Below are 24226 nucleotides of genomic sequence, written 5' to 3'. Positions count from 1 at the left end.
ATATAGAGAATAAAATCTGTGAGCGTATTTTCACCCAACGTGACAGGTTTATGTAGGCAGAATTATGTATCAAAGGTGGAAATAGCCTATCTACAAATGGCTTTTTTTGAGGGGGTTGTTAGCTAACCATGAGGAAATAAAAGCAGAGGAGTTCTAATCTTGGCAAGTTGGGGAAGGGTAATGCTACGGGACAGACTGTGGAAGGGGGAGAGAGATGGTGGCAATGTTATCCAGCATCCCCAAAAGGGGCAGGCTGGAGGGGAGTGGGACTGCCACCCCTTTTCTATTCTATATAGGTTCTTATACCGCTCAGTGTACTATCTTCCAGTAATAACATGAGTACACAGTTCTCGTGTTATTTGTTCTCTCCTCCTCCTCTGCAATCACTAGTTCTTTTGCTACTATGTCTCATAGCCTGCAAAACCTTACTCACTAGAGTAATCTAGCTGAAGACAGTGGGACTTTTCACATGAGTCAGAACTACTCAATAGCAAAAGTCACTTGTGTGAATAAGGATTTGCAAGATTTGAAGTCAGTGATTCAATAGGTAAGGACTACTCACATGAGTAAAAGCAATGCAGGATCAGCTTGCATGTTAAGTAAAAGTAGTACAATTAGAGAGGCAGTGCGATTCAGTGGATAGGACACAGGATGGGACAAGCGACCGGACTTCTATGCCACTAACTTCCTGTGCAACTGGGCACATCACTTTGCTTCTTCAGGGCTGACTCTTACTATGAATGCTTACCACACAGTAAGCATTTCAACTGGTACTACTGAAATGCAAATAACAATAATAATATAATGAAACGTGGTTGTACAAGTGAATTGTATATTAAATGACTGTAAAATCTTCAACCTTCATACCACCTGTGAGTCAGAAGAAGTTGTGGGTCTTGGATTCATGTTTGTAGCAACATTTTCTTAAGGTCTGATAACTAGTAATCAAGACAATCAGTGTTTAGCTTTTATTGTGATGTACAGTGCAGTGCAATCTCATACCTACACAGGAAAAAATAAAACAGTGAAGTGGAAACCCCAGAAAAAACTGCAGAAATTACAAGGTGTTTTTCAATGTATCTGTTTATTTGAAAACTGCCTGGTGCAATGAGGTTTGTCTGTCTTTTTTTAGAGGGACTTTAGAAGTAGCAAGAATTTGCTGTCGGTTCTGATGATCCAGTTACCTAAGTCTCCTCCAAGAATAAAATTGCATATGCATAAAAAACTGAACAGCTAGACCAAAAACATTTAATTGATTTTTTTTTTATTTGACACTCACATTACAAAATTTAGAAACCAGAGACAGTTCAGGCAAACTGTTAAAACACAGTATAAATTAGGTTTGTAATATATAAATTCTATACATAGGTAAATTAGCTTGAACATGACTGACAAAAGGGGTCACCACAACTGTATAAAAAGGCATCAGAGTGGGGTGGATACAATAATCATGAATGCAGGTTAAGACGTTTTCCACAAACAGCTATAAAGCCTACTGATGACCATGCTATTTTTGCAATGTTTATGCAGGGTATAGTATGCACATTGCCATCAAAATTATGTAAGGTCTATGTACAGTCACAAAATCATAATAGCCATTATCAAGTAACCTTCCTGTTGCCTGCCTGTGCAGTTAATATAGTGTCAATATTAACTGAGAACTCCTATTTAACAAAGGGTGTTACTGGGATACCTATTTGACCTGAATATGAAGGAACTTGGGTTTAAAAAGAACAACAACAAAAAAAAAAGAAACAAGTGGCAGGAAAAAACACAGCTACTTCAGTACCCGTGCTCAGGTGCTCAGGAGACACTTGCGTCTTTAATACCATATTTCTTTCAATGCCCAGTTTGGTTCTTGCTTTATAAAAATATCTATCACAACATAGTGTCCAGTTTTCTAAGCACAGTTGCGCAGGGAGTTGTATAGCAGAGGGGTAAAAACAGAGTTTTGGTAACACCACCGGTAAAATTTGGTAGACGTTTGGAATGTAGAGTAATGCTTTTGAGTCCATTTAGGAGCCAGCTGTAGCAGATGCTGTCACATTTCATAGAACTTGCTAAAAGTGCAACAACTCTTAAATCACATTTCTGTCCTATGCAAGTTGAATACTCACACTTTTTAAGATTCACAACATACATCCCAGTGTTCTGAACCCTGGATGTCGATTTATTTTCCATAATTGTTACACCAGCAGTTTCACTTTTTTACAGATTGCCTCCTCGGGGAAGTTACTAATTGCACATGTGTAAGAATCATATCTTTAAAAGCTTCCTTTAATTTAATAGCAGTGAGCTTGTCCCTTTCACTGAGTGTGAAGAGTTAATGGGATAAGTAAAGAAATACTGAACTGTAACAATTCATCCCAGTACAAGATCCAATACATCCTATTGCCAGATACAGGCCATAGAAATCTGAGAGAAAAGCATACTGTAAACTTTAACCAGGCTTGGTCTGCTATAAAAACACATAGGAACTCGTATTCCTCAGCTACCCAGGTTACACCCCCAAACTCGGACTTATCCATGGGTACATCAAACTCCAGAGAGCCATTATCCGGTTAGTCATTCCAGGAAAACAGGAATGTTAAAAGGTGCTCATTATAGGAGTGACATAGTATTGGCTAGATACAGATACCTGATAGGGTTACAGCTGTCTGGAAAGTACCCGTGCTCCAGTACTTTCTGTAGTGAACTGGGTTTAGATGGCAGCCCACAGTGCCTTGAAGGGAGGTTGGCTAGTTCAAATATTTGACTTACAGGATGTTTGAGCGTGTGAATCCAGAATCTTCCCCCCTTCCGCAAGGCCTGGGAGTTTCACAGAAGTAGGAAGATTTCCTGCTGCTGCAACAGTAGTAGCCTGAGCTGGCTGTTTTATATGGCAGGTGATGCTCTGAAGGGAGACCTACCCCTGGTCTTCTGGCCAAGGGCACTAGGGTATGATTACAGAGCCTGCATATGTCACAGGAGGACATGAAACGTCTACTGAAGTTTTGGAAGAGCTGTTTCTTAGGCAGAAGCCCTCCTCAACAGAGGCAAAGGCATCCAGGAGAAAGTTAGCAGCTTTTCTAGGCTCACCCAGATTTCTTCAATTTGCAGGGCAACAATCTGAGTCTGCCCACAATGGCAGAAAGGGAGCACAGATGGGAGTAAGTCAGTCTCAAACAGGAATCATGGCTGAGAGGAGCAGACAGACAACAAGAAAAGTCCCAGCAGTTTTAATTGGTCTGGCCTACTGCTTAGGGTGACCATACATCCCCTTTTGGCTGGGACAGTCCCTTTTTTAAGCCCTGTTCCAGCTGTCCTGACTTTTTTTTTTTTTTTTTGACAAAAGTGCGCATTTGTCCCGTTTGCTCTTGTCAGCTGATCAATGCCAGCCCCAACCTCGCGGGGCGGAGGGGGCAGCAGGCACGGCTCGGGTGAGCAGCAACCCCATGAACTGGAACCATAAACTCACTGAACATTAAATCTCACCAAACGAGGGTCAATCCATCCTTATCATTGTATCCACTCACTATACTCCACACCTGAACATAGCCATTATCTGAACAACATACCCTCATAGCTCAATGTCTGTACTTTGACCCATCAACCTTTTACCCCGAGTCGGGGATACTGCAGATTATGTATTCCTTACGCCACCCGATCTTAAACCAAACTTCGCACCCATTGATAATCTGTACGTTATTCCCTGATAAACAGAAACTTCTATACTTAAACTCTGTACCGTTCACTTTTTTTAAACATCATCTTAATAAAATTTTTAAATCTGCATAAGCAGTTTTCCCAAATGAAAATCCATTGAAAATAATCGAATTAGAAAGCCATAAGAGCTACCGTGAGTTGTCTAGAAATTTCTATGATTCATAACACCTCAGTGCCTGGTGTTACTAGCTCACTTTCTTGTAGTTCTGAAGAGTTCTTCACCTGTCAGTAATGGGAAACTATTGGAGATTATTTTTTATTATTTTATTGCTGATATAAAATTATTAGAAAACTTTAGGGAAACGTCCACCCCCAAACTGTTAATGGAATCTTCTGTTGCTATTGTCCCCTTACTTATTAAACACGTGAGTGAAGCAAGGCCATCGTGCTCTCATCTATTATGGGAATTAATTTCTTGGTTGGGCCATGCATAAATCACAGATGTAACTGACAAATTTAGGGCCTGCCCCTGAATCCAGTGGGAGTTTTGCCATTCATGTCAATGAGGGCAGGGCAGGATTTTTAAAGCCTGCAGGCTGCTGAGTGCCCTCACCTCCCACTGAAGTGACCTTGCAGGAAGCAGTCAGTCTCTCTCAGGCTCAAACCTTGAGAGCCAACTTTTACAAAGTGCTCAAAGCCTCATGTGAAGCACGGCTTGTCCTCAATGTTCACTCAAGTCAGTGGGAACTCTGGACGCTCAGCATCTGTGCAAAACAGATCACTTATAAACAGGTGCCTCCATGTGGATTTAAGGGCCAGATTTTTAAAGGTATTTAGATGCCTAAAGATACGATTAGGCATCAAATGGGATTTTCAAAAGCCCCTTGGCACCTAACTCCAATTAATTTAAATGGGATTTAGGCAGCTTGGTTCTTTAGAATATACCACTAGCCATCAATTGCATCTTTAGGTGCCTAAATACCTTTGTAGATCTGGCCCTTAGGTGCCTAATTTTAATCAACCAGGTTTGAAAGTTTTGACCCAACTATTGATCCCCACAAGGATCTCCTGAGACTTAATTCAATAGGTTTTGGAAAGTTCTTTAAGTTCTTGAAATGTGCCGTAGGAGTGCTAAGTATTATTAATTATTATTATTAGAAAAATAATATTTTTAGTTCATATCTTTGGAGGAATAGAATCTCAGCTATCCTAGCCTCCTTCTGATTGTTAAAGAATGAATAAAATTTCCACTTTAAAAAGAAAACGAGTACTTGTGGCACCTTAGAGACTAACCAATTTATTTGAGCATAAGCTTTCGTGAGCTACAGCTCACTTCATCGGATGCATACTGTGGAAAGTGTAGAAGATCTTATTATATACACACAAAGCATGAAAAAATACCTCCTCCCACCCCACTCTCCTGCTGCTAATAGCTTATCTAAAGTGATCACTCTCCTTACAATGTGTATGATAATCAAGTTGGGCCATTTCCAGCACATCCTGGATTTGTGCTGGAAATGGCCCAACTTGATTATCATACACATTGTAAGGAGAGTGATCACTTTAGATAAGCTATTAGCAGCAGGAGAGTGGGGTGGGAGGAGGTATTTTTTCATGCTTTGTGTGTATATAATAAGATCTTCTACACTTTCCACAGTATGCATCCGATGAAATGAGCTGTAGCTCACGAAAGCTTATGCTCAAATAAATTGGTTAGTCTCTAAGGTGCCACAAGTACTCCTTTTCTTTTTGCGAATACAGACTAACACGGCTGTTACTCTGAAACCTGTCACTTTAAAAAGCAGATCGAGCAATGCTGCAGTTCCAGACAATAAAAGGAGACCTTTAGCACAATGAAGTCATAATATGCCTGCTATAAAGATATATACAGTAAGGAAAATGACCACTCAGAGAGTACACATAAGCCTTAGAATTGTTATGAATAGGTCTATGAATACTGCCCTGGATTTGATTGGAATTTAACAGGTTTCTAATGTCATCGTTTTGGAACTGGTTCCATTTCAGTAGCTGTCATTTCTAAATTTTGACTTGTAAAATACGCCTATTGACTATTTTTACACTCACATACAAAAAACCTATTAACAGCATCAAAATAACACTGGTTCCCAGGCTGAAATGATTCTGCATCCACCCTGCAATTAGCCGCTTTGGGCAAAAGCTTGAGTAAACAGAGGAACTCTACAGCAAACTCAATCTCTGACAGACAAAAAGGAAAGGGAGAACCATGGTCCCACCACTGAGAATGCCCTGCCTCTAGCTCTACGTATTTAGATCCAGGAACTATTAGAAAAGTAGCCCAGCCGACCTCAAACCTCATGACAGAGCACAGGAGAGTGGTGGTCTCTCAGGTGGCCATAACCAATATCCTACAGGCCTTTAATTGATCAAAATCAACGCCCTGAATTGCACCCCAGAAGCCAATGTAGCATTGTGGGAATAAGTGCAATATATACCCTATGGATAACAATTCAAACAGGCAGTTGCACCCTATACCAGATGAAGCTTCTGAGTGCCTTCAAGGGGAGGCCAACAAGGGAGGACCTTGCAACACACTCAGGTACAGGTTACTATAGCGAGGACAGCAGTGGGAAGTGATGGCTATAACCTTTCTGGCTAAAGCCATACACAGACCCAGCCAACTTTCTCATGAGCCTTGTTTGTTTGTTTTTTAACCCCAACAGCAGTTCTGATAAGTTATGCACATGATTCTTCGCTCTTTACTGGGGGAAGTTACCATTGACTTCAATGTAGAACTGAACGCGTTATGCTGGTCAGAAAAACAGACTGGGACAGCTAAAATGCCAACACTAAGCCTGTAATTAAAGGAGGAGGAGTTCAGTAGCACGTGGCATTTTTTATTTCCGTTATGCTTTTGCGTGGTTCTTTTTTCGAACCTGACCCCTGCCTATCTTTATGTCCTTATGCTCACAAACAGTACTGTGGGACTGCTCATGGAAGTGAAACAAGTGAAGTCCTCTAGTTTGCTTTGCTCTAGTTTTAGAGTTCTGGTTTGCACCTGGTCTAAGCCCAATTCATTTGCAGTCATTTCATGTTTATATTACAATAGCACCTTGGTTTCTGCAAACACAAAGGCAGATGCGGTCCCCGCTCCGAAAAGCAAACATCTCCAGGGAAAGGAAGTGGTGAGCACAGTCCAGCACATAAAAAGTCAGAGTAAAAATGGGGCGTTGCTAAGTCTTTACTCTAGTGCATTGGCACACAGAGGGAAACCTCTTCATCTCTCAAATGCACTGCTGAGTCCAAAAATCTAGGCTGCTCTTCCTCCCCTGCCCCGCTCCGCTCCCTGTGTCCTAATATCGTGTTGCACTGGAACCAAAGCTAAAGTGAGGAGACAGAACAAACCCAATGAGTTTCCTCACACAATCACCTTCTATCACCTGCCAATAAGGTAAGGCGCCTTAAAAACACCGCTCTCAGCATCAACAGAATTAAGGAATAGTTTAAACAGAGGTAAGTAGGACTTGGAGCCATTTGCTTCCCACAGCTTTCAGTGTAAGCAGGACATCTGTATTTTGTCTCATCTTTAGTTCACGCCCCAGAGAAGTCTGCCAAGATTCACAGTAAGAAAGGCAAGAACAATTGGAGAAAGAAGAAATAACTAATTTTCACAGTTCAAATCATTCTATGTAAAAATTCATGGGGTTTGCATGACTTTTCATGCAGATGTGGTTTACGTGAGTTTTTATCCATGGGCAGCTTATCTCCGCTGAAGTCAGTGCATTGTTCAACAAGGCAGGAGGCTGCTGACGTAAAATAAAATCCTTCTTTCCTTCCTTAGCAATTAACCAGATTGCTGTTGCATTTGACAAAATTTGATTTTACTATACTCAGAAAGGATTTAGGGCGCTGCTGTTTGAAGCACCTGCTTCTGAAATGTGCACACTGCATCTTTAGTTTTCCATTGACGACCATTCTCTGTTGCAGCACCATGACTCTCCGTGCTCTTGTTTTGTTTCCTTCTGAGACAAGGTTACAGTGATACTGACATAATTTGTGGCCATCCCAAAACTATCTGTTGTCCTTCCTCTCTTGAGTAATTAGAAAAGCATAACTGTGCATATGGTAAGTCAATTCTGTTAATTTCAATGGATGAATCCAGTTCATCACATTAAGCAGTCCAAAAATAAAAAGGAAGAAAAATAAAAACTAAATCCCAAATAGGCATCTTTGGAATCAGTAGTGCAAAATATTTTTGCTGATTTTTTTCTTGTCGTACTGCAATAATCTGAGTCTTCAAGTCTTTCCTAAAATAGTAGACCTGCAAATATGAAACATTACAATAATGAAGATGAAACAAAGAAGCATGCATAATTAGTGCTTTTTGGTTTTGGCTCATTCAGAATTATCGGTGAGGCTTTATTTTCATTTACACTAAAGCCTGTTTACATTAGTCCAGCAGTATGAAGGAGCCTTAAGGTGGATATAAATGACACTCTGGCAGTGTTTTATAGCCACTCCCAGGCACCTTTACACAGCCAGAGAAGTCTAAACAAGACGTGGGCCCTTTTTATTTACAATGTATAATTTATATTAGGACTATTATTTTATCAGTCCAGTTACAGCTTTGCAGACTAGGGCCTTAAGCTGAGAACACCTTCAGCACAATCAACAAGACACATATTTGATGCCAATCCAATTAAGAAATTTTCAAACTTCAGTCAAGTTTAATTCTTGACTATCAATGTAGTGCATGTATTGTAATTATGGTTTTATAAAATGAACTCCTACCTCAAGGATTTCCATCTCTCTTTTTCAATCTGGTTCTCCGGGCTTTCACTTTCATAGGAAGCCAGATACAAACCTAATAAAAAATTGTTATTCAAATATCATCAGGAACCCCAAATCCCTTTGCTTCCTCAAACTACAGTCATTCACTGTGAGTTTTGCTGGTACACGTTATCTTCCTCATCTATTGTCACTACTGTATCACACAATAAGCAGAATGTTTTTAAAAATCAAGAGCGGTTAAGTGCCTAACTCTCACTGAAAGCCCTGGGTGCCAAAATCCCATTTGCGCCTTTGAAAAAGCGGCCCCAGTGCTTTATCAAAAAGTAAAAAATCAAAGGACTGACAGCTGAAGAGACAAGACCCCAGTCTCCTATATTAAATTAAATTCACATAATTTAACACTGAATTTAATTCCTCCCCCACCCGCCATTTTCATCTGCAACCTCTTCAGATTCCTTAAGAGACGGCATGTTAAACCAATAGCACACTAGGTAAGAATGAACGTACAGCAGCCAGAGCGAGAAAACGCAACACAGAAATGACACCCTCATGACATATATAATCGTATAAACTGGTCTACGTTTACAGACCTTTTTTGAAGATCCCTAAACTACAGGATGCGTTATATAGTGCAAAAATAAGGGTACGCATTAAAGATCCCATCTGTGTGAGCTGGTAGTGTGTTACCATCTAGCTTGCTTTATGGACTTTTATAAGTAGGTCATAATTTGCATTCATGGACACTTTTGCATTCCACTGTTTAGTTATGCTTTATTCTGTAATGCCACAGTCACCTTTGTCTTTTATTCTGTGATATAATTCAATGAATGTTTTAATATTCAAGAGTTAGCCCACTATTACTCTGTACTGTGGCATGGAGAGCTTATTTGTTTTACTTGACCAGTCAGCGCTCTCTCTCTTTTATTCATGGTGGGTCTTTCTGCTCCCCACTTTACCTTTGGCAGTCAGGGAGGCCAGCTGTAGCCTGGCTTCTACTGAGGGCATCTCATGAAGCGGGCATGAATATGACCCTTTATGTGGGGGAGAGGGTCTGCAAGCAATTAGGGAGTTGAGGTCACCATGCAGCCTGAAAACAGCCCTTCTGAGATATCTACAACCACCGACACATAGTACCCTAAGCAGCACCTGAAGCCCCCATTCCCCCTCCTTGCCATACATATTGCTTTAATCACTTTAATTATTCCTTTTTGGCAGTCATTCCTCATGGGATTGGAGCTTAATTTTCCTAGCTGTATTTTGACTTCTGATGTGGCCTATGAAGTAACAACTGACTGGTGTGATTAATTTGGATGGTTGTAGAAAACTGCCCATAGAATCAAAAGAAAAAATAAACCCAAATGCAGCCTAGCTTATGGGAATGTAGCTGCTGTCACTTGATATGTCTGACATGATGTAACAGGATAAGAATGAAATAATTCCATATGAAATGAAGCAGTGTGACAACCTAGATTCCAAAATGGAAAGGGTAAGAGAGGAGACGGGGAAGAGAGATGGGACAGGGACTAATTTCGGAAAATGAATTTGGTCATATTTTAAAGTACTTACTATGGAAGATTTGTCTTAAAATACTTAAAAAACAAAATAAAGTGTATCCTCATTCGAGCAAGGGATGTGAGTTGGACTCCCACAGCCTGGGGCTCTGGAGATCTTCTGATTGGAGAGCTGAAATTGTTGATTGGTAGGGAAAGGTAGCCCTGACCTCAGTCCCAGAAGTGCTTTTGGCTAGAGGATGATTGACATTCATGATAGTTCCTGATGTGACTGCTCAGCCTCATTCCTTGGCTGAGAAGCAGTACCATCCCGGTGACTTACTACAGGTGGAGACGTGGTGGAAAAATGGTACAACAATGACTTAATGGGCCAGAATGTCATTTTCACAGTAGCACGCTGGATAGAGTGGTGAGGAGCAAGTTAAGAGGCTAGAAAGAAGCAGCTTGTAGTCAAAGTGAGAGATCACCAGAGCACAGATAAGGGTTTTATCAGTGGTGATGGAGAGACAGTCACATTTATATTATTTTGAATGGTTAAAAATATATATGGATTTCTTACCATCTTCAGTAAAGATGGGAGCTGTATGCAAGTAGTGGATGATGTTATGGTCTTGTTCAAATGGGCATTCCACTTGCTTCCATGTTATAAACTCGCCTACTTGTTTAGCCAGTTCCAGGAATTTCTGCAAATATGATAAAGTCCATTTAGCACAAGAACATCATATTGCCGAAAGGATCACAACTGGGCAGAGGCTGCAGATTTCCTAATGCAAACTGCACGGATATGCATTTGCAAAGGAACCCCATGAAATTCAGAAGGGAGCATTTTCTGAATAAGACTGCTCCTTGGTTTCCATACTGTGCTGAAAGGGGAAGAAGCAGGGCTGGGGTACCCTATATTCCATCTTCACATGAAATCCTGCTCTACTCTCAAGTAGAAATTACGGTTTCCATACATAGGGTTTGCTCCAGAATGGATGGCATAAAACTCAGTGCCATTCTGGGATGAGTCCCAAGTTTATTACATCTCAGAAATTTAGAATACTGCTTTGTACAAAATGCTTTACAGGAATATATCATATAAGGCTTCATGCAATATATGATAGAAACGACAAATGCATTAGATCAAAAATGGCGTGTGTAAATCGATGTAAATTAGACCTCCCAGACTATCACAGGCACCCTTTCCAATCCTTACACTTGTTCTACCGAGGCACAAGGATGCCCACGGTGTTCTGAGTTAAGCTGCATCTACATTGCAAGCTAGGAGCATAATTCCCCTGCTTGCATTCACCTCCTTGCAGATGCTCGATGAGAGCTAGCGTAGCTGCGAAGGCATGGCCTAGCTGTGCCAAGTACAAACACTTCTGAAAACGGTGGGTATGTACTCAGCACAGCTTAGCCACGCTTCCACGGCTATGCTACTCTTTATACTTGTGCTAGCTCTCACAAGCTACTGTATGTGTTTGCGAGCAGGGGATCACATCACTAGCTTGTAGCGAAGGTAGAGCCCGACTGTAAGAGGTCATCTAACTTACAACACCTTAAGCACCACTCACAAGCAACAGGCTTGGCTCACTGTGTGGTGAAAGCTTTCTGCCACAATGCCTCTAAGGGAGGCAGAAACTTAGAGTAGCAAGCAAAAGAGAAAAGATGTTTTCAGATGAGATTCAGAAAGCACCTGAGAGCTGATGGAGCAAATGTTCTTCTTATTTATACAAGGGCAATTGTACAGAAGCTGCTTCGTCTCTGCATTTTCACAGAAGTTCAAGAATACAGCAGGGGTGATGCGTAACTCGATATTAAAAAGTGGAATGCATGTACATTGCATTCAGCATCCTGTCACATTAGTGCAACACCACTCTCTAGTGTATGGACTCAGAATTACTCAATTATTTATATGCAGTCTAGTTGTAGCTGTGTTGGTCCCATGACATAGAGAGACAAGGTGGGTGAGGTAATATCTTTTACTGGACCAACTTCTGTTGGTGGGAAATACAAGCTGTCAAGCCAAACAGAGCGCTTCTCCAAGTCTGGGAAAGGAACTCAGTGTTATAGTAAAAATGGACTGTCCAGAGACACTGGATTTATGACAGGTTTCAGAGTAGAATTTATGGCTCACTACAACTAACCCCCTCTTCTTGTTTTATGACTGTAGAGGAGTTATGGGCTATTCTAGCTTAAATGGTCCCTTACAATATGTGCTAACTACTTATGCTGAACAATCTGGTCCACCTTGTATTTAGCTGTGATGCTGGGAGTTCCTTATTACCTCACCCTGTCTCTCAAGTTAACTATTTGTGACTATTACCATCTAGTGTCTGGCCTACGGAGAGGACACATGTCTCTCTACTGTGTATAATGGTGGTTAATGCAAATTCTCCTTTTCTGTAATCAGTAAAGGCTTCCAAGCAGAAGATCATGAGTTTTAATTCCCAGGCCAAATGTGTGAGATTTACCTGATGAACATGGTGACTGTACAGATGAGGCCTTATATAGTTGTATTCTTATATTTACATAATGTTTGCCATTGGTTGACAGGGTATGCCACCTCCCAAGCACCCCCTTGCGGCCCGAGGTTGCGTTGTAGGCCCCTGCCTCAGCTTCCCCCTCTTCAGAGGGCTTCTTAAATACACTCCACACAGGCTTTTTGTGGCAAAGCCACCCCTCCTTGGGTCTGGGTTTATTAACATAAAATAATCTCAGAATAAAACTTCAAATCCCAAGTTAAAGTCCAACAAAAGTCCACACACACAAGTTTACTCCTGGGGAGATTTTCTGCACTGGTGTGGGGGCGCAGAATTCATATGACCCGCATTTTTCTGTGCCCCCATGCAGAAGAATGAAAAAAAAAAAATCTGCCGGGGGACATGCGTCTCTTCCCTGATAGCCTGGGCAGCACGTCAGTTCCAGCATGCCTGGAGCAGCCTCAGAGACGGGGGTGGGGCGTGCCTGCGTGGTCATCGTCGGGGTGGGGGAGGGCTGAGTATACGTGTGTGCCAACAAGCGAGCGAGCGAGAGAGAGAGACTCTCCCTCCCCTGACTACCGCAGCTCATTGGCGTGTAAGGGTAGGCCTTTTTATTATGCAAGAGGCAGGCTAGAGGTACACATAAAATTTCTCTTCCGACTCCCAGGCCTTCCTACCAGGGGTAGGGTTGCCGATTTTGGTTGGATGTATTCTTGGAGGTTTTATCACGATATAATCTTTAATTAAGGATTCATCTTTAATTCCTGAAGACTCCAGGACAATTCTAGAGGGTTGGCAACCTGAATCAGGAGCTTCTCCTGCTTTGGCAGGCGACTCCCAGGCCCTACCTGGCTGGAGTCTTCTCCTTCTTACACCCTTGGAGTCTGTTCTCCCTGGCTCTCAGCCTTCTTCAGCCCTCCAGCTCTGGCTTCCAAGTCCAAACCCTGCCCCCTGGTCCAGGGTGTCCTGCGGGAGATTCCTGCTCATAGCAGGTCTTGTGCACTCTTGGCCCCAGCTTCCTCTGGTTTTCTCTTCTTAAACACCCATTGATCCCTGCCCAGGTGTGCCTACTTCATAACTAATGGCGTCTCGCCCCTGGCCTCTATCTCTTAAATGGGCAAGCCACCCTGTTAAAAAGCCTGCTTTGGCAAACCTCCCTATTTTCTTAACCTACAAAATGAGAAAACGCTACTGTCCTTGTACACAAAAGTATCAGGCACTGTACGCTGACTTGCTTATCTATGGATACATGGTAAATATATTTCTCCTTTGTCTTTGAAAAATTCCCCTTTCCTTCCAGACTGTTTGTATAATCATTGATGCTGCTGAAACTGTATTTATGCCAGCTAACCCACAGGACTCAAGTTAGGATCTGCCACTCATTCGGCATTAGAAACTCCTTGCTTTTTTGGATCTCTGAATGGAATGTTTTTCTCTCTATATATGAATTCTTTTTAAGGAAATCCTGGGATTGGTTTGCCCTTCAAGGAGGATCACACAAGGTCATTCCTTTTGTAGGATCTAGTCTTTGTCGGACTGCACTGAAACGTGTGCAAATGGTCTCAGATAGTGCTATCAGGATGGAATAGATAAAGACATTTTCAGATCTTACTTCAAAGTTGACGTGCCCATTCGGAAGGCGATTAGCACATCCTTCATTCAAAAAGTAAATGTCTTTGATCAATAGGCTGAAGAAAGGGATCACAATCTGTGAAGGGAATGACAACGATTATCTTTGTGGCTCCGTATTTTCACTACAGGAAAGAAAAGTTCAGTCAGAAGGGAAAAAAAAAGATTAACTTCCCAATGTACTCTTCTATTATAAAGCAATACAATGACAGACAAGCACCAGGGAAGGAGGGTACAAAGGTATTTTCAACGATCTGGGGGATGGCTGCACCACTGAAATGAACATTCTATGGGCACTATGGGCAAAAAATGAAGCAATAATTACAACTGCGCTCCAATTCCTTCTTCATATTTCAGTGGCATCACTTTCCTGAGCAAAGATAAGACTCTTTTGTCTACAGAGTTGTTTTATAAGCCATTGGATTCACCAACAACAATTTAAAGATAGCCAAGATCCAAAGAATACAATGAGGATGGAGAACCCTTGCTACAGACACAGTTAGGTGAATGCTAGCAATCACACCAAAATAAACAAGCATGGAATAATGAAATCTTGTGACTCAGGGTGTGTCTCTGCATGGATTTACTCTCCTGAATAATTCCATGTGCGGACACTCTTATTTCAGAGTAAGAGTGCCACGTTCTTGTGTAGATAAACCCAAAAGGGGCCAAAACTCTAATCTGAATAGCAGAAGTTCTAATGACTCAGATGAAACAGAGTGATTGACACTGAACCTTTGGCAAAATGCTTTGCCACTAATGGCAAAAGGCCAGGTCTTCAGACGGCCTAGATCAGTATTACTCCATTGACTTACAATGGAGTAATGTGGATTTACACTGGCTGAGGATGTGATCCACAACCAGCAAAATTATGGCTTCCACTTTACTTCTCCTGATTGGAGAAAAGTAGTGTTTTGACCAGGGGTTCTCAACCAGGGGTACGTGTACCCCTGGGGCTACCCAGAGGTCCTCCAGAGGGTACATCAACTCATCTAGATATTTGCTTAGTTTTACAACAGGCTACATAAAAAGCACTAGCGAAGTCAGTACAAACTAAATTTTCATACCAATGACTTTATACTGCTCTATATACTATACACTGAAATGTAAGTACAATATTTATATTCTGTGGTAAAAATGAGAAAGCAAGCAATTTTTCAGTAATACTGTGCTGTGACACATTTGTATTTTTATGTCTGGATTTGTAATAAGTAGTTTTCAGGTGAGTTGAAACTTGGGTGTACACAAGAAAAATCAAACTCCTGAAAGGGGCACAGTAGTCTGGAAAGGTTCAGAGCCACTGGTTGAGTCCATAATCTGCCAGCATCACAAAACGTCATGGACCCTGGGTGCAACACTAATTCATCCCAAGATGCTGGTATGAAAAGCTATAGACTAAAAGGCAAAAGGACCAGTCTGGCACCAATTTTATCAAGGCCACGTGAAAAAAGGAGGCAGTGAAGAGATCTGGAGAAAGAAAGGTGTTTATTTTATTTCTGGTTTGGTGGAAATGAAGATGAAAAGTCAGAGACACTCCTGCGAAGGCTCAGTAAGGGCTATCCTTTGGAATACTGAAATTAAACGCTTGGTACATCAAGAAATGTCAGTAGTAATCAGAAAGACCTAATCAAAGAGGCCTCTGAGCACTCAAAACAAGCACTGGGGATCATCTGGGGCAAACTGGAAGACACACTCAGATCCAAAGCCTTCCCTCTAACCAATATGATGCACTATCATCTAGCTTTATTTTGTATAGAAGGGGCCTAATTCCTCCTTTAGTGTAAATCTTCTGAACGCAATGGAGTTAGGTTAGAGAAGAATCTGGCATTACAAATTCTAAAGTTGGATCTAGGAATAGGGTCCTGGTATGAAGCTTTGAGCATCCTGGTATGGTTATAGACTGCAGTGGGCCTATCTCAAGGTGGTATAAGGAGCTCTCATGACACAAGGGCCAAACCCAAATGCTGAGAGCTATGGGGCAGACCAGCTAGTGACCAAGCATCTTTTCAGCAAGGACACCAGAACCAGAGATCAAGTTTGTGTCTTCACTCTTGTTGTGTGGGCAGATCATACTAGGGAAAGGCCACTCAGAGGGCTTGGTCCAGTGAGTCAGTACTAAACTAGCGAGCATGTCTTTGTAGCTGCCACATCTGCCATTTAAGTAGCTGAGTATGGGCTCGATCACTGTGAATGGACATAAGAACGCGCCATGTGGGTTTCAATATCCAAGTGGATCTACTGGCCACTTAGTAAATGAGCTGAACTATCTCTTAAGTGAAAGTACAATAGCTTTGAGGAAATGCAAGGCTATGGGAATTGATGACAATGAAGGAACCATTTAGTTAAGTAGTAAAGGTTATTCAGTCTCATGCTGAACAGCAGCTGAAGTGGTATCTGAAGTGGAACTAAGGTAGAATGTCACCAGTGATTTTCCAGTCTACAGCCTTCACAATGCACCAATAGGGAGTGCAAGCACTTGATAGATACTAAAAAGGAAATGTAAGCAAGGACTCCCAAAACCAGAATGCTGCTCTTGTTATAAAAACAGAAACCACTTTCTGGTCTAACTGAGGTATTGCATCGAGTGAGCTGCTGAAGGGATGCCTTCCTGTGAGTTTCTTTCTGTGAAGGTTATTGAGGATTTCTTGAATGTAAATGTAGTGCTCCCAAAGGAAGGTCAGACTGGTTTCCCTGGAGACTCCAGTCCTATATCGATTCATAGAATGGATACAGTACGGGAAAGGGCGCACTGAAAACTCCAACACATTGGGCCTGATCCTACGAAGTGCCAACAAATGGCGAGTTGACGCTGCTTTTAGGATTGGTCCCATGCCTGGCCAACGAACCTGAAGACTTCCCTACAGGGAGCAGCCCTGATGGAAAGAGACTTATTCAGTCTAGGGCCAGGCTGCTGAGGCTACCACGTAATGACAGTTGTGGCAGTCTTTTTGTGATCTGGAAACGCGTCCACTAGAAATTGAAGTGAGTCACTTAGATCACCATCTGGAAGTGACTGAGATCACTAGTTCTCTTCACATAGGATTTTAATGGTTGCTCAAAGACCAAAAAACCCCAATAAATGTCCCCAATAAGAGTATATCACGCTGTGTGTTTTAGTTTCAGAATCTCTGTAGTGAAAGCAAATACACTAGAGAGTTATATTTGTAAGGCGGGCTATTATCCAGCCACTTAACTAGCACAGAACTTGGGCTACAGCCAGAAATTCACATTTCATTCCCTTTTGATTCCCCCCAAACCTTCCAATCCACCCACACGCCCACAGAGAGACAGACACACACAATTGCTTCCTTCAGAAGGAACCAAGTTAAGGAAATCAGACAAGCACTTCCCCGTGGTATCAGATAGCAACAATGTACACAGCCTTACGCTGTACGGAGTCCAACATTTCAAAGCAATTTAGACAAACATCATTAACGCAAAATGGTGATTCCCTGTGGAATGACTTAACTGTGGGGATGACACAGGTCAGCTGACTGCATACATTAAGCAGAGTTAATTTCCCACAAACATGCTCCTTAGAACTCTGCCCAGAATACAAACCCTTTATTGCAACGTGATCTGTCACTCTGCCCTGTGGGAGGCTTATGTCTATTAACTCTGAAATTAACCACTGTATCATGTCACAGCTTGAAGGGCTGCATTAGCATACTTTTATTTAAAGCCTACTCATTCCTAAGCAAATACAAAATACTCTAAATAAACCATTTACGCAGGGAGAAGATAGCTGGGTCAATGTAACAAGACTCTGGGCTAACTTCCAGGTTGAGCCTCCATGAGTACGCTGAGAGGATGGAAGCAACAGGGTGCAGGAAGCACCTTTCCCTCACTACACACATACAAGAGCCAGGCAGAATGCTGACACGAGAACTCCCTGAAAGCAAGGTAAGGGGCAATGTCACCACGCCAGATGGTGCTAGCACCAAAGGGCCCTAGTTAGCTGGGCTGGAGGCTGGGCAGCGTCCATGCCCGGGCAGTAGAGTGCCTCCCCCAACCGTGGCCAAGCTGCATCCCAGCTCACTCCAAGGAGGCCATTGGGTCCTCTAGCTTCACTTCTGTCTAGCTGCCAAGAAGCAGAAAGCTCAGCAAACTGAGACGGTCTTAGCTTCTGACACACATGGAGGAGACGAGAGAAGAAAAATACAGTGCTTAAAAAAAGAAAAAGCATGGCACCAATGGTGTTTGGGGAGTTGCACGTTCGGTTCTTGGCCCCGCCACAAGCTTCCAGTGCGACCTTGGGCAAGTCACTTAGTCTTTGTGTGCCTCCATTCCCCACCTTAAAATGAGGATAATAGCATTGCCCTGCCTCCCTGGAGTGTTGTGAGGAGAAATACATTAAAGGCTGTGAGGTGCTCAGATACTCTGGTTCAGGGGGCCAGAGACATACCTAAAACAGACTGAACAGCCAAAGATATTCCATACACCTAGGTATCGTCAGAGGGAGACACCAGAGAGCCATCTTGTGCACTGATCGCAAAGCAGGAACAAGCAAAAATGCCAGAAAATTGGAAACCACTCCAAACAAGGCAGAATCCATGGTAGCCTACCCCAGCAGGCAGTTGGTCACTATCCTTTTCACAGTGGTTTTATTTATCTTTGGCACACACCACACAGAGAGAACAATGACCTGGAAAAATAGTAAGCACAGCCCAGATCCTGCCTCATCTTGAAAACTTGTGCCTCTGTGTTACAAGGGTGCAGGAGGCAGCCACACTCATACCGTAGCTGGGCAGTGTTCCTATCTACCATTCCCTAGCAAGCTAGCTGGACCACTGGCTAACATGAGATATGGTCTGAATGTGCCCTGGACCTTCTGCTCAGCTGCTATTGCTGCTTCCACACGGCAGGTTTGCAAGGATAGGATTTTGCCAAACATTTGCAAAGCTGAAACAGAAAAAAATTAGCAGCCAGGCCTGTCAATAGCAGCTGCTGCCCCACGTCACGGTCTCTGTGGCCCATTTCTGCTTTTTGCTAGCTCTCTTTTGGAATGCACGGCACATCAAGTGTGCACTCGAACATGAGCAGCCCATGTGCCTGCTTAGACATCCCGAGTATCTGCAAGGCAAATCAGGCATGCAATTAAGGTTCTAAGTTATTCATCTCAAATGCTCAGCTCTGAAAATCTACCCTCTGATTTAGTGTCAACCTTTCATTCAACACTTAACATTCAGCAAAGAATAAGGCTATAAAATAAATCCCAAACTCAACAGATCACGTAAGCTGAAGTCCAGATTGTAGGGATTTTATTATTTGTTCAACCATTTCCAGAATGAATGTTTTTTTAGACAACTAATCCAACGCAAAGGTGTCTAGGTAGGGCCACATCCTGGACAAGGCAATGAGACCATTTGTATAAAGAAGGCAAATAAGATGCAGTGGATAATGTAGGAATCGGTGACAATAAAAAGGAGAAAAGAGGATTATTGATGATTGGCTTGTATATGGACTCAGCTCATCCTGTCCAACCCCAGGTGACGTGGTCAGAGCAGACATCTCTCTTCTCTTTGAATCCCTCCACTGGCTTCTCCTCCAGTGCATCAATCTCTGTTGCTTTGCCTTTAAGACCCTTCACCAGTGAGCCCCACATTGTCTATCAGACCTACTAACATATCGAACTGTCAACTCCCCATCCTCTCTCTCCCAGTGATGCCACTCTCTTGTCCACTTGTCCCTCAGGCTCCTCTGTGCTTTCTCCCATGCCATCCACTATTCATCGGACAAACTGCCCATCAAAATTCATAAACCTTTCCTTTTTAAACCCTCCTCAAAACCTCCCTCTGCCCTGATGCCTGGACCTATTTATCTAGGAACACTTTGGCTATTGACATTGTTTATCTAGTGCCCTCCAGAACGTATCACTTTTTGCCCACCGCTCCCGAACAGAGGGTCTATACACAGCCTGTAGCAGTAAACATAGTTATTCTGCAAGTGATTGGGAAAAAAACATTACCAACAAAGTCCAATTTGAAAACAAATAGGTTTCTGTGGTTGCAAGAGGTGAGCTTTGCTAAAAAGACTGACAGAAAACCCTATAACACTTTCCATGGGCTGCGATCACATTCTGTTGTCATTGGATAAAATTCAACAAAATACCTTGACCAGGTAGCTCGCGTATAACAAGCAATGAAATTAGGAAGATCTGGGGTCTGAATTATGTGCTGTGCCGTATCTGGGATTTTAATGTATCCAGCAATGATAAGCCACTGAGCTTTAGGCCTGAACACTTTCTTAAGCTAATATGTTATGTACACAAAGGACATAGAAGGTGGGTTTTTTCCTCAAATAAAATAGATTCCTATCAATCTACTAACCTACTGGCCCTTGGTCTTAACTAGGCATAGATAGGAATGTGCCAGAGAACTTCCACAGGAATTAAGGTAAAGTAATAAAGCAGCAGGCTTGAATATATATGACTGTCACCAGAGGAATAGATTGCATAAGGATCTCAAAATGTCAGGTTCTAGATGAAGCATGTGAGAGCTTGTTCAAGGAATTTCTCTACTCTTCATTAATATCCAATTCATCAGCTCATCCCGCAGCCGGGTATTGCTTTTCGGAACAACTCTGCATATTTCCCTTACAACAATGGCAGCCTGTGGACCAGATTCTGACCTCATTTTAGGGTAAATCTTGTGCAACTCCATTGGCTTCAGTGCAGTTACATCAGAGTTGCACAGATGTGACATCAGAATCTAGCCCAGCTCCTCTAGCAATGAATATTCAATTTCACATTATGCTTGTGATTGCAGCATCTGCTTCGCTGCACGCAGAGTGTTTCTCTATTTATAACAATGTGCTATCATAACATTTAAAAAAAACTTTTAACAAAATAAAAATTAGAGTGAATGGGGAAAAAACAAAGAAAATCAGAAGAAATACAACGGAGCTCATAACACTCATAACAGATATAAACATATCTGAAAAGAGATGATAGAAGAAAATAATTCTGAAATCACAACACACTCATAATTAATTATCTTCAAGTTTCATTCACTCACAAACAAGGAATGTGTTATTCAAATGTATCTTCCTCTGGCAAATGCACACTGAGCATTAAAAACTCGGCGGGATTCTCTTTGATTCAGTTTGATTTAAAATTAGGGAAACCTTCCATCCTTTCCTTTCAGCACAGGAGATCTGCTCTTAGATACCGGGGGGCAGCTCTTACTTAGTGCAGTGGGAGCCACTGAGTTAACTCAGAGTTGCATCTGGGTATCTGAAGGTAGAATTAGGCCCCAGGTTTGCTGTAAGTGCCAAACCTGCCTACAGTGCTTTGAGCAAGTCAGGGTCACCTACTGTTCACTAACACTCATCTTTGAGAAGAGGCACCTTTCGCTCACCGCCTCAAGTCAGCCACTACACAAGACGGGCTTGTCTACACAGGGAAACTGACTGGTATAGCTAGAGCAGAATAACTATATTAATATATAATATTAATAATATAATAACTATTGCACTGTACCTGCACAGACATAACTCCCCCATGTGGACCCTTTATTCTGGAATAGATAACACTGCTTCAAAGCTGGTCAGTTTTCCTCTGCAGACAAGCCCTAAGTGAATTTTCAAGGGATGTGGAAATGTATGTAATGATTGGGCAGGAGGGACAGCAAAAGCCATATGGACCACTGCAGATTCACTTAAGTCAGGGGTTCTCAAACTGGCGGTCAGGGGGTCGTGAGGTTATTATATGGGGGGGTCGCGAGCTGTCAGCCTCCACTCCAAACCCCGCTTTGCATCCAGCATTTATAATGGTATTAAATATATTAAAAAGTGTTTTTAATTTATGGGGGGGGGGGTCACACTCAGAGGTTTGCTATGTGAAAGGGGTCATCAGTACAAAAATTTGAAAACCACTGACTTAAGTACTATTTTGAGGTTTGAAGTGGGATTTAAGACTTGTGCGTAAGATTTGGGCTGGTGGTGATGGTGGGGTTCACCCTAAGGGCACACTGAGAATTCCAGTGATTAACCACCAGCACTAATCGTCCCCCATCCATTCAGAAATAAACAAGACAGGGACAGACCTACCTTCTCCCTGTTGCTGTGTGCAGTGAGGGATCGGTGGGCAGCCCCTCGCAACGCAGTTCTGTAGTTATAAAAATTACCAGTAGGGTCCATCTGATGCTAAGTGCAAAATAAGACAATTGCCGTGTATTTGATCAGAAAGGACTTGGATTCTTTTTTCTCATCAGAATTTAAAACCAAGTTGCAGTAATGGAGATCTGAATATGTACGGTCTAGGGACGGACAACTCGTCATCATTTTCTTGTCACGTTTATGTAGCTTAATGCTTATTTACCAAGACATCCAGACGTGATTTTAGATTAATATAGATCATCATAATGTGGCAGTATCGGAGAGCTCAGCTAGCACTGAATGAACCCCCCGAATCCAGTCAGTCCGTTCGGTAGGGGCTCAGAGTAAAACCCAAGATGGATTCTCTGAGGACAGTCTCTCCTTTGGTTGTTCCAAAGTCCTGGGCAGAGGCCACACCTATATCCTCAGGAGATACATAATTCCACCTAATTCCCTGTAAGTGCTGGCCATGGAAACAGCTAGAAATCTACATGTATAGATTGTGGTTGTTTTTATCTTTGATTTTTATAATAAAATCAGCACAATTCTATTTGAACAAGGTGGCATATATGGGGTAATATCACAGCATCATTGTACATATTAATACAGGCCATACATAATTAGTACAATACATCAGGCCAAATTCTTGCTCCCCAATGGAAAAAAAACGATGAATGCCTGAATAGGTGGTGCAATATTATGCACGGTTTATATCAGGCTGAATCTGGCAGGCATCAGGGTGAATCCCTGCAGTAATCCACTGGCACGTCTCCATATGACACCGTAATAGCCCCTCACAAAAGCTCCGTGTCCCTGTGTGCCTTGCTTTCGCCACCTCCGAGGTGGAATGGTTTGCTCGGGTGCCGTACACAGAGCACTACGCGTGCAGTGGGAGTTTTGCCACTGACTTCACTGAGAGCAGGATCAGGCTCATGAATGATCCTTTAGAGAGGATTTCATGCCAATTACATCCACTTTTGGCACATTCCATCCAAGCCATCCTACTCTGCCCTGGTGAGTGGAGGCAGAATTCAGATGCTCCAGCTGCTCTCTGCATTATTGTTTTACACCTTCTTGATCATGTGTGCCTCTCCAGAGAGGCTTTGAACCCTAGTCTATGAAGATCCTCTATTCTAGGGATTCTCAACCTTCTTCTTTCAGAGGCCCCCCGAAACATGCTATAAAAACTCCACGGCCCACCTGTGCCACAATAACTGGTTTTCTGCATATAAAAGCCAGGGCCAGCATTAAGAGGTAGCAACCAGGGCCACATGCCACAGAGGGCACTGTGAAGCTAAGCTGCTCAGGCTTCTGCTTCAGCCCCAGGTGACGGGCCAGGGGCTCAGGCTTCAGCCCCATGCAAGTCTACCCCACTGGTCCCGATTGGTGGACCCCCTGAAACCTGCTCACGGCCCCCCAGGGGGCCTCGGACCACTGGTTGAGAACCACTGCTCTACTAAGTATTGTGCACCTGAATACATTTGATTAATACAAATAACAAAGCTTTTTTTTTTTTACCTCTAGAATAAAAAATTTGGCTGTTTTCACTTTTGACCAGGTCTTCTTTAACCTGGAGACGGGGCTCATGTTCATCCCAGCTAGGAAGAAAGAAGAAGAGGGGGAAACAGTTAGGAGTCAGGTGTGCTTTTTACAGAAATTATGCCAAACAGAAAAATTCTATTTTGAAGCATCTACCATACTTACATATGATTGCCATCAGTGAATTAAAATTCCCTATGTTAAAGCACTCTCGGGCAACATCAATGAAGAACTCTATGACTTGTGCTCGCTGTTTCTTTTTTGCAGGCTGCAGATTAAATAAATAAATAGTCGTGACAAGCACGTGCAAAATCATAGGCAATGCCAGGCTTTGGTGCCCTACCCAGGAAAATCCTATCTTTACAGCTCTATCAGCTGAGTTTTTTTAAAAAGCCCAGCTATTGACTAATTTTGTATCAGCAGTTTGATTGACTAATGACATTTGTGACTGGCAGTCTCCTGAATAAAGGCTTTCATTGCAGATGAGGCCAAAACCCTTTCACGGCTCACTCAGCCATTGACCTGGCACTGAAGCAGAAAGCCAGCCTCTAGAGACTACTGACTGCA

The 24226-nt window shown here is 42.5% G+C and overlaps 1 protein-coding gene across 12 annotated transcripts in view; it reads right to left on the bottom strand.

Moving 5' to 3' along the window:
- Positions 1–5348: 5348 nt before the first annotated feature.
- The window catches only part of RASGEF1C (RasGEF domain family member 1C), a 116516-nt gene continuing 97638 nt past the window's right edge, over positions 5349–24226 (bottom strand). For 9 of the 12 annotated variants that reach the window (XM_073355426.1, XM_073355428.1, XM_073355427.1 and 6 more), the window contains 7 exons: positions 23825–23927; positions 23639–23718; positions 22073–22168; positions 14007–14102; positions 10486–10609; positions 8416–8488; positions 5349–7945 (listed from right to left, as the gene is read on the bottom strand). In XM_073355426.1, coding sequence (XP_073211527.1) covers positions 7921–7945; positions 8416–8488; positions 10486–10609; positions 14007–14102; positions 22073–22168; positions 23639–23718; positions 23825–23927 — 597 coding nt within the window. In that variant the 3' untranslated portion in view covers positions 5349–7920. The remainder of the gene's footprint in view (positions 7946–8415; positions 8489–10485; positions 10610–14006; positions 14103–22072; positions 22169–23638; positions 23719–23824; positions 23928–24226) is intronic. The other 3 variants (XM_073355434.1, XM_073355432.1, XM_073355436.1) reach the window with 3 other exon arrangements.

This window comes from Lepidochelys kempii, chromosome 8 (assembly GCF_965140265.1).
Source record: "Lepidochelys kempii isolate rLepKem1 chromosome 8, rLepKem1.hap2, whole genome shotgun sequence".
Classification (NCBI taxonomy): domain Eukaryota; kingdom Metazoa; phylum Chordata; order Testudines; family Cheloniidae; genus Lepidochelys; species Lepidochelys kempii.
This window is presented reverse-complemented; position numbering and strand designations above follow the sequence as displayed.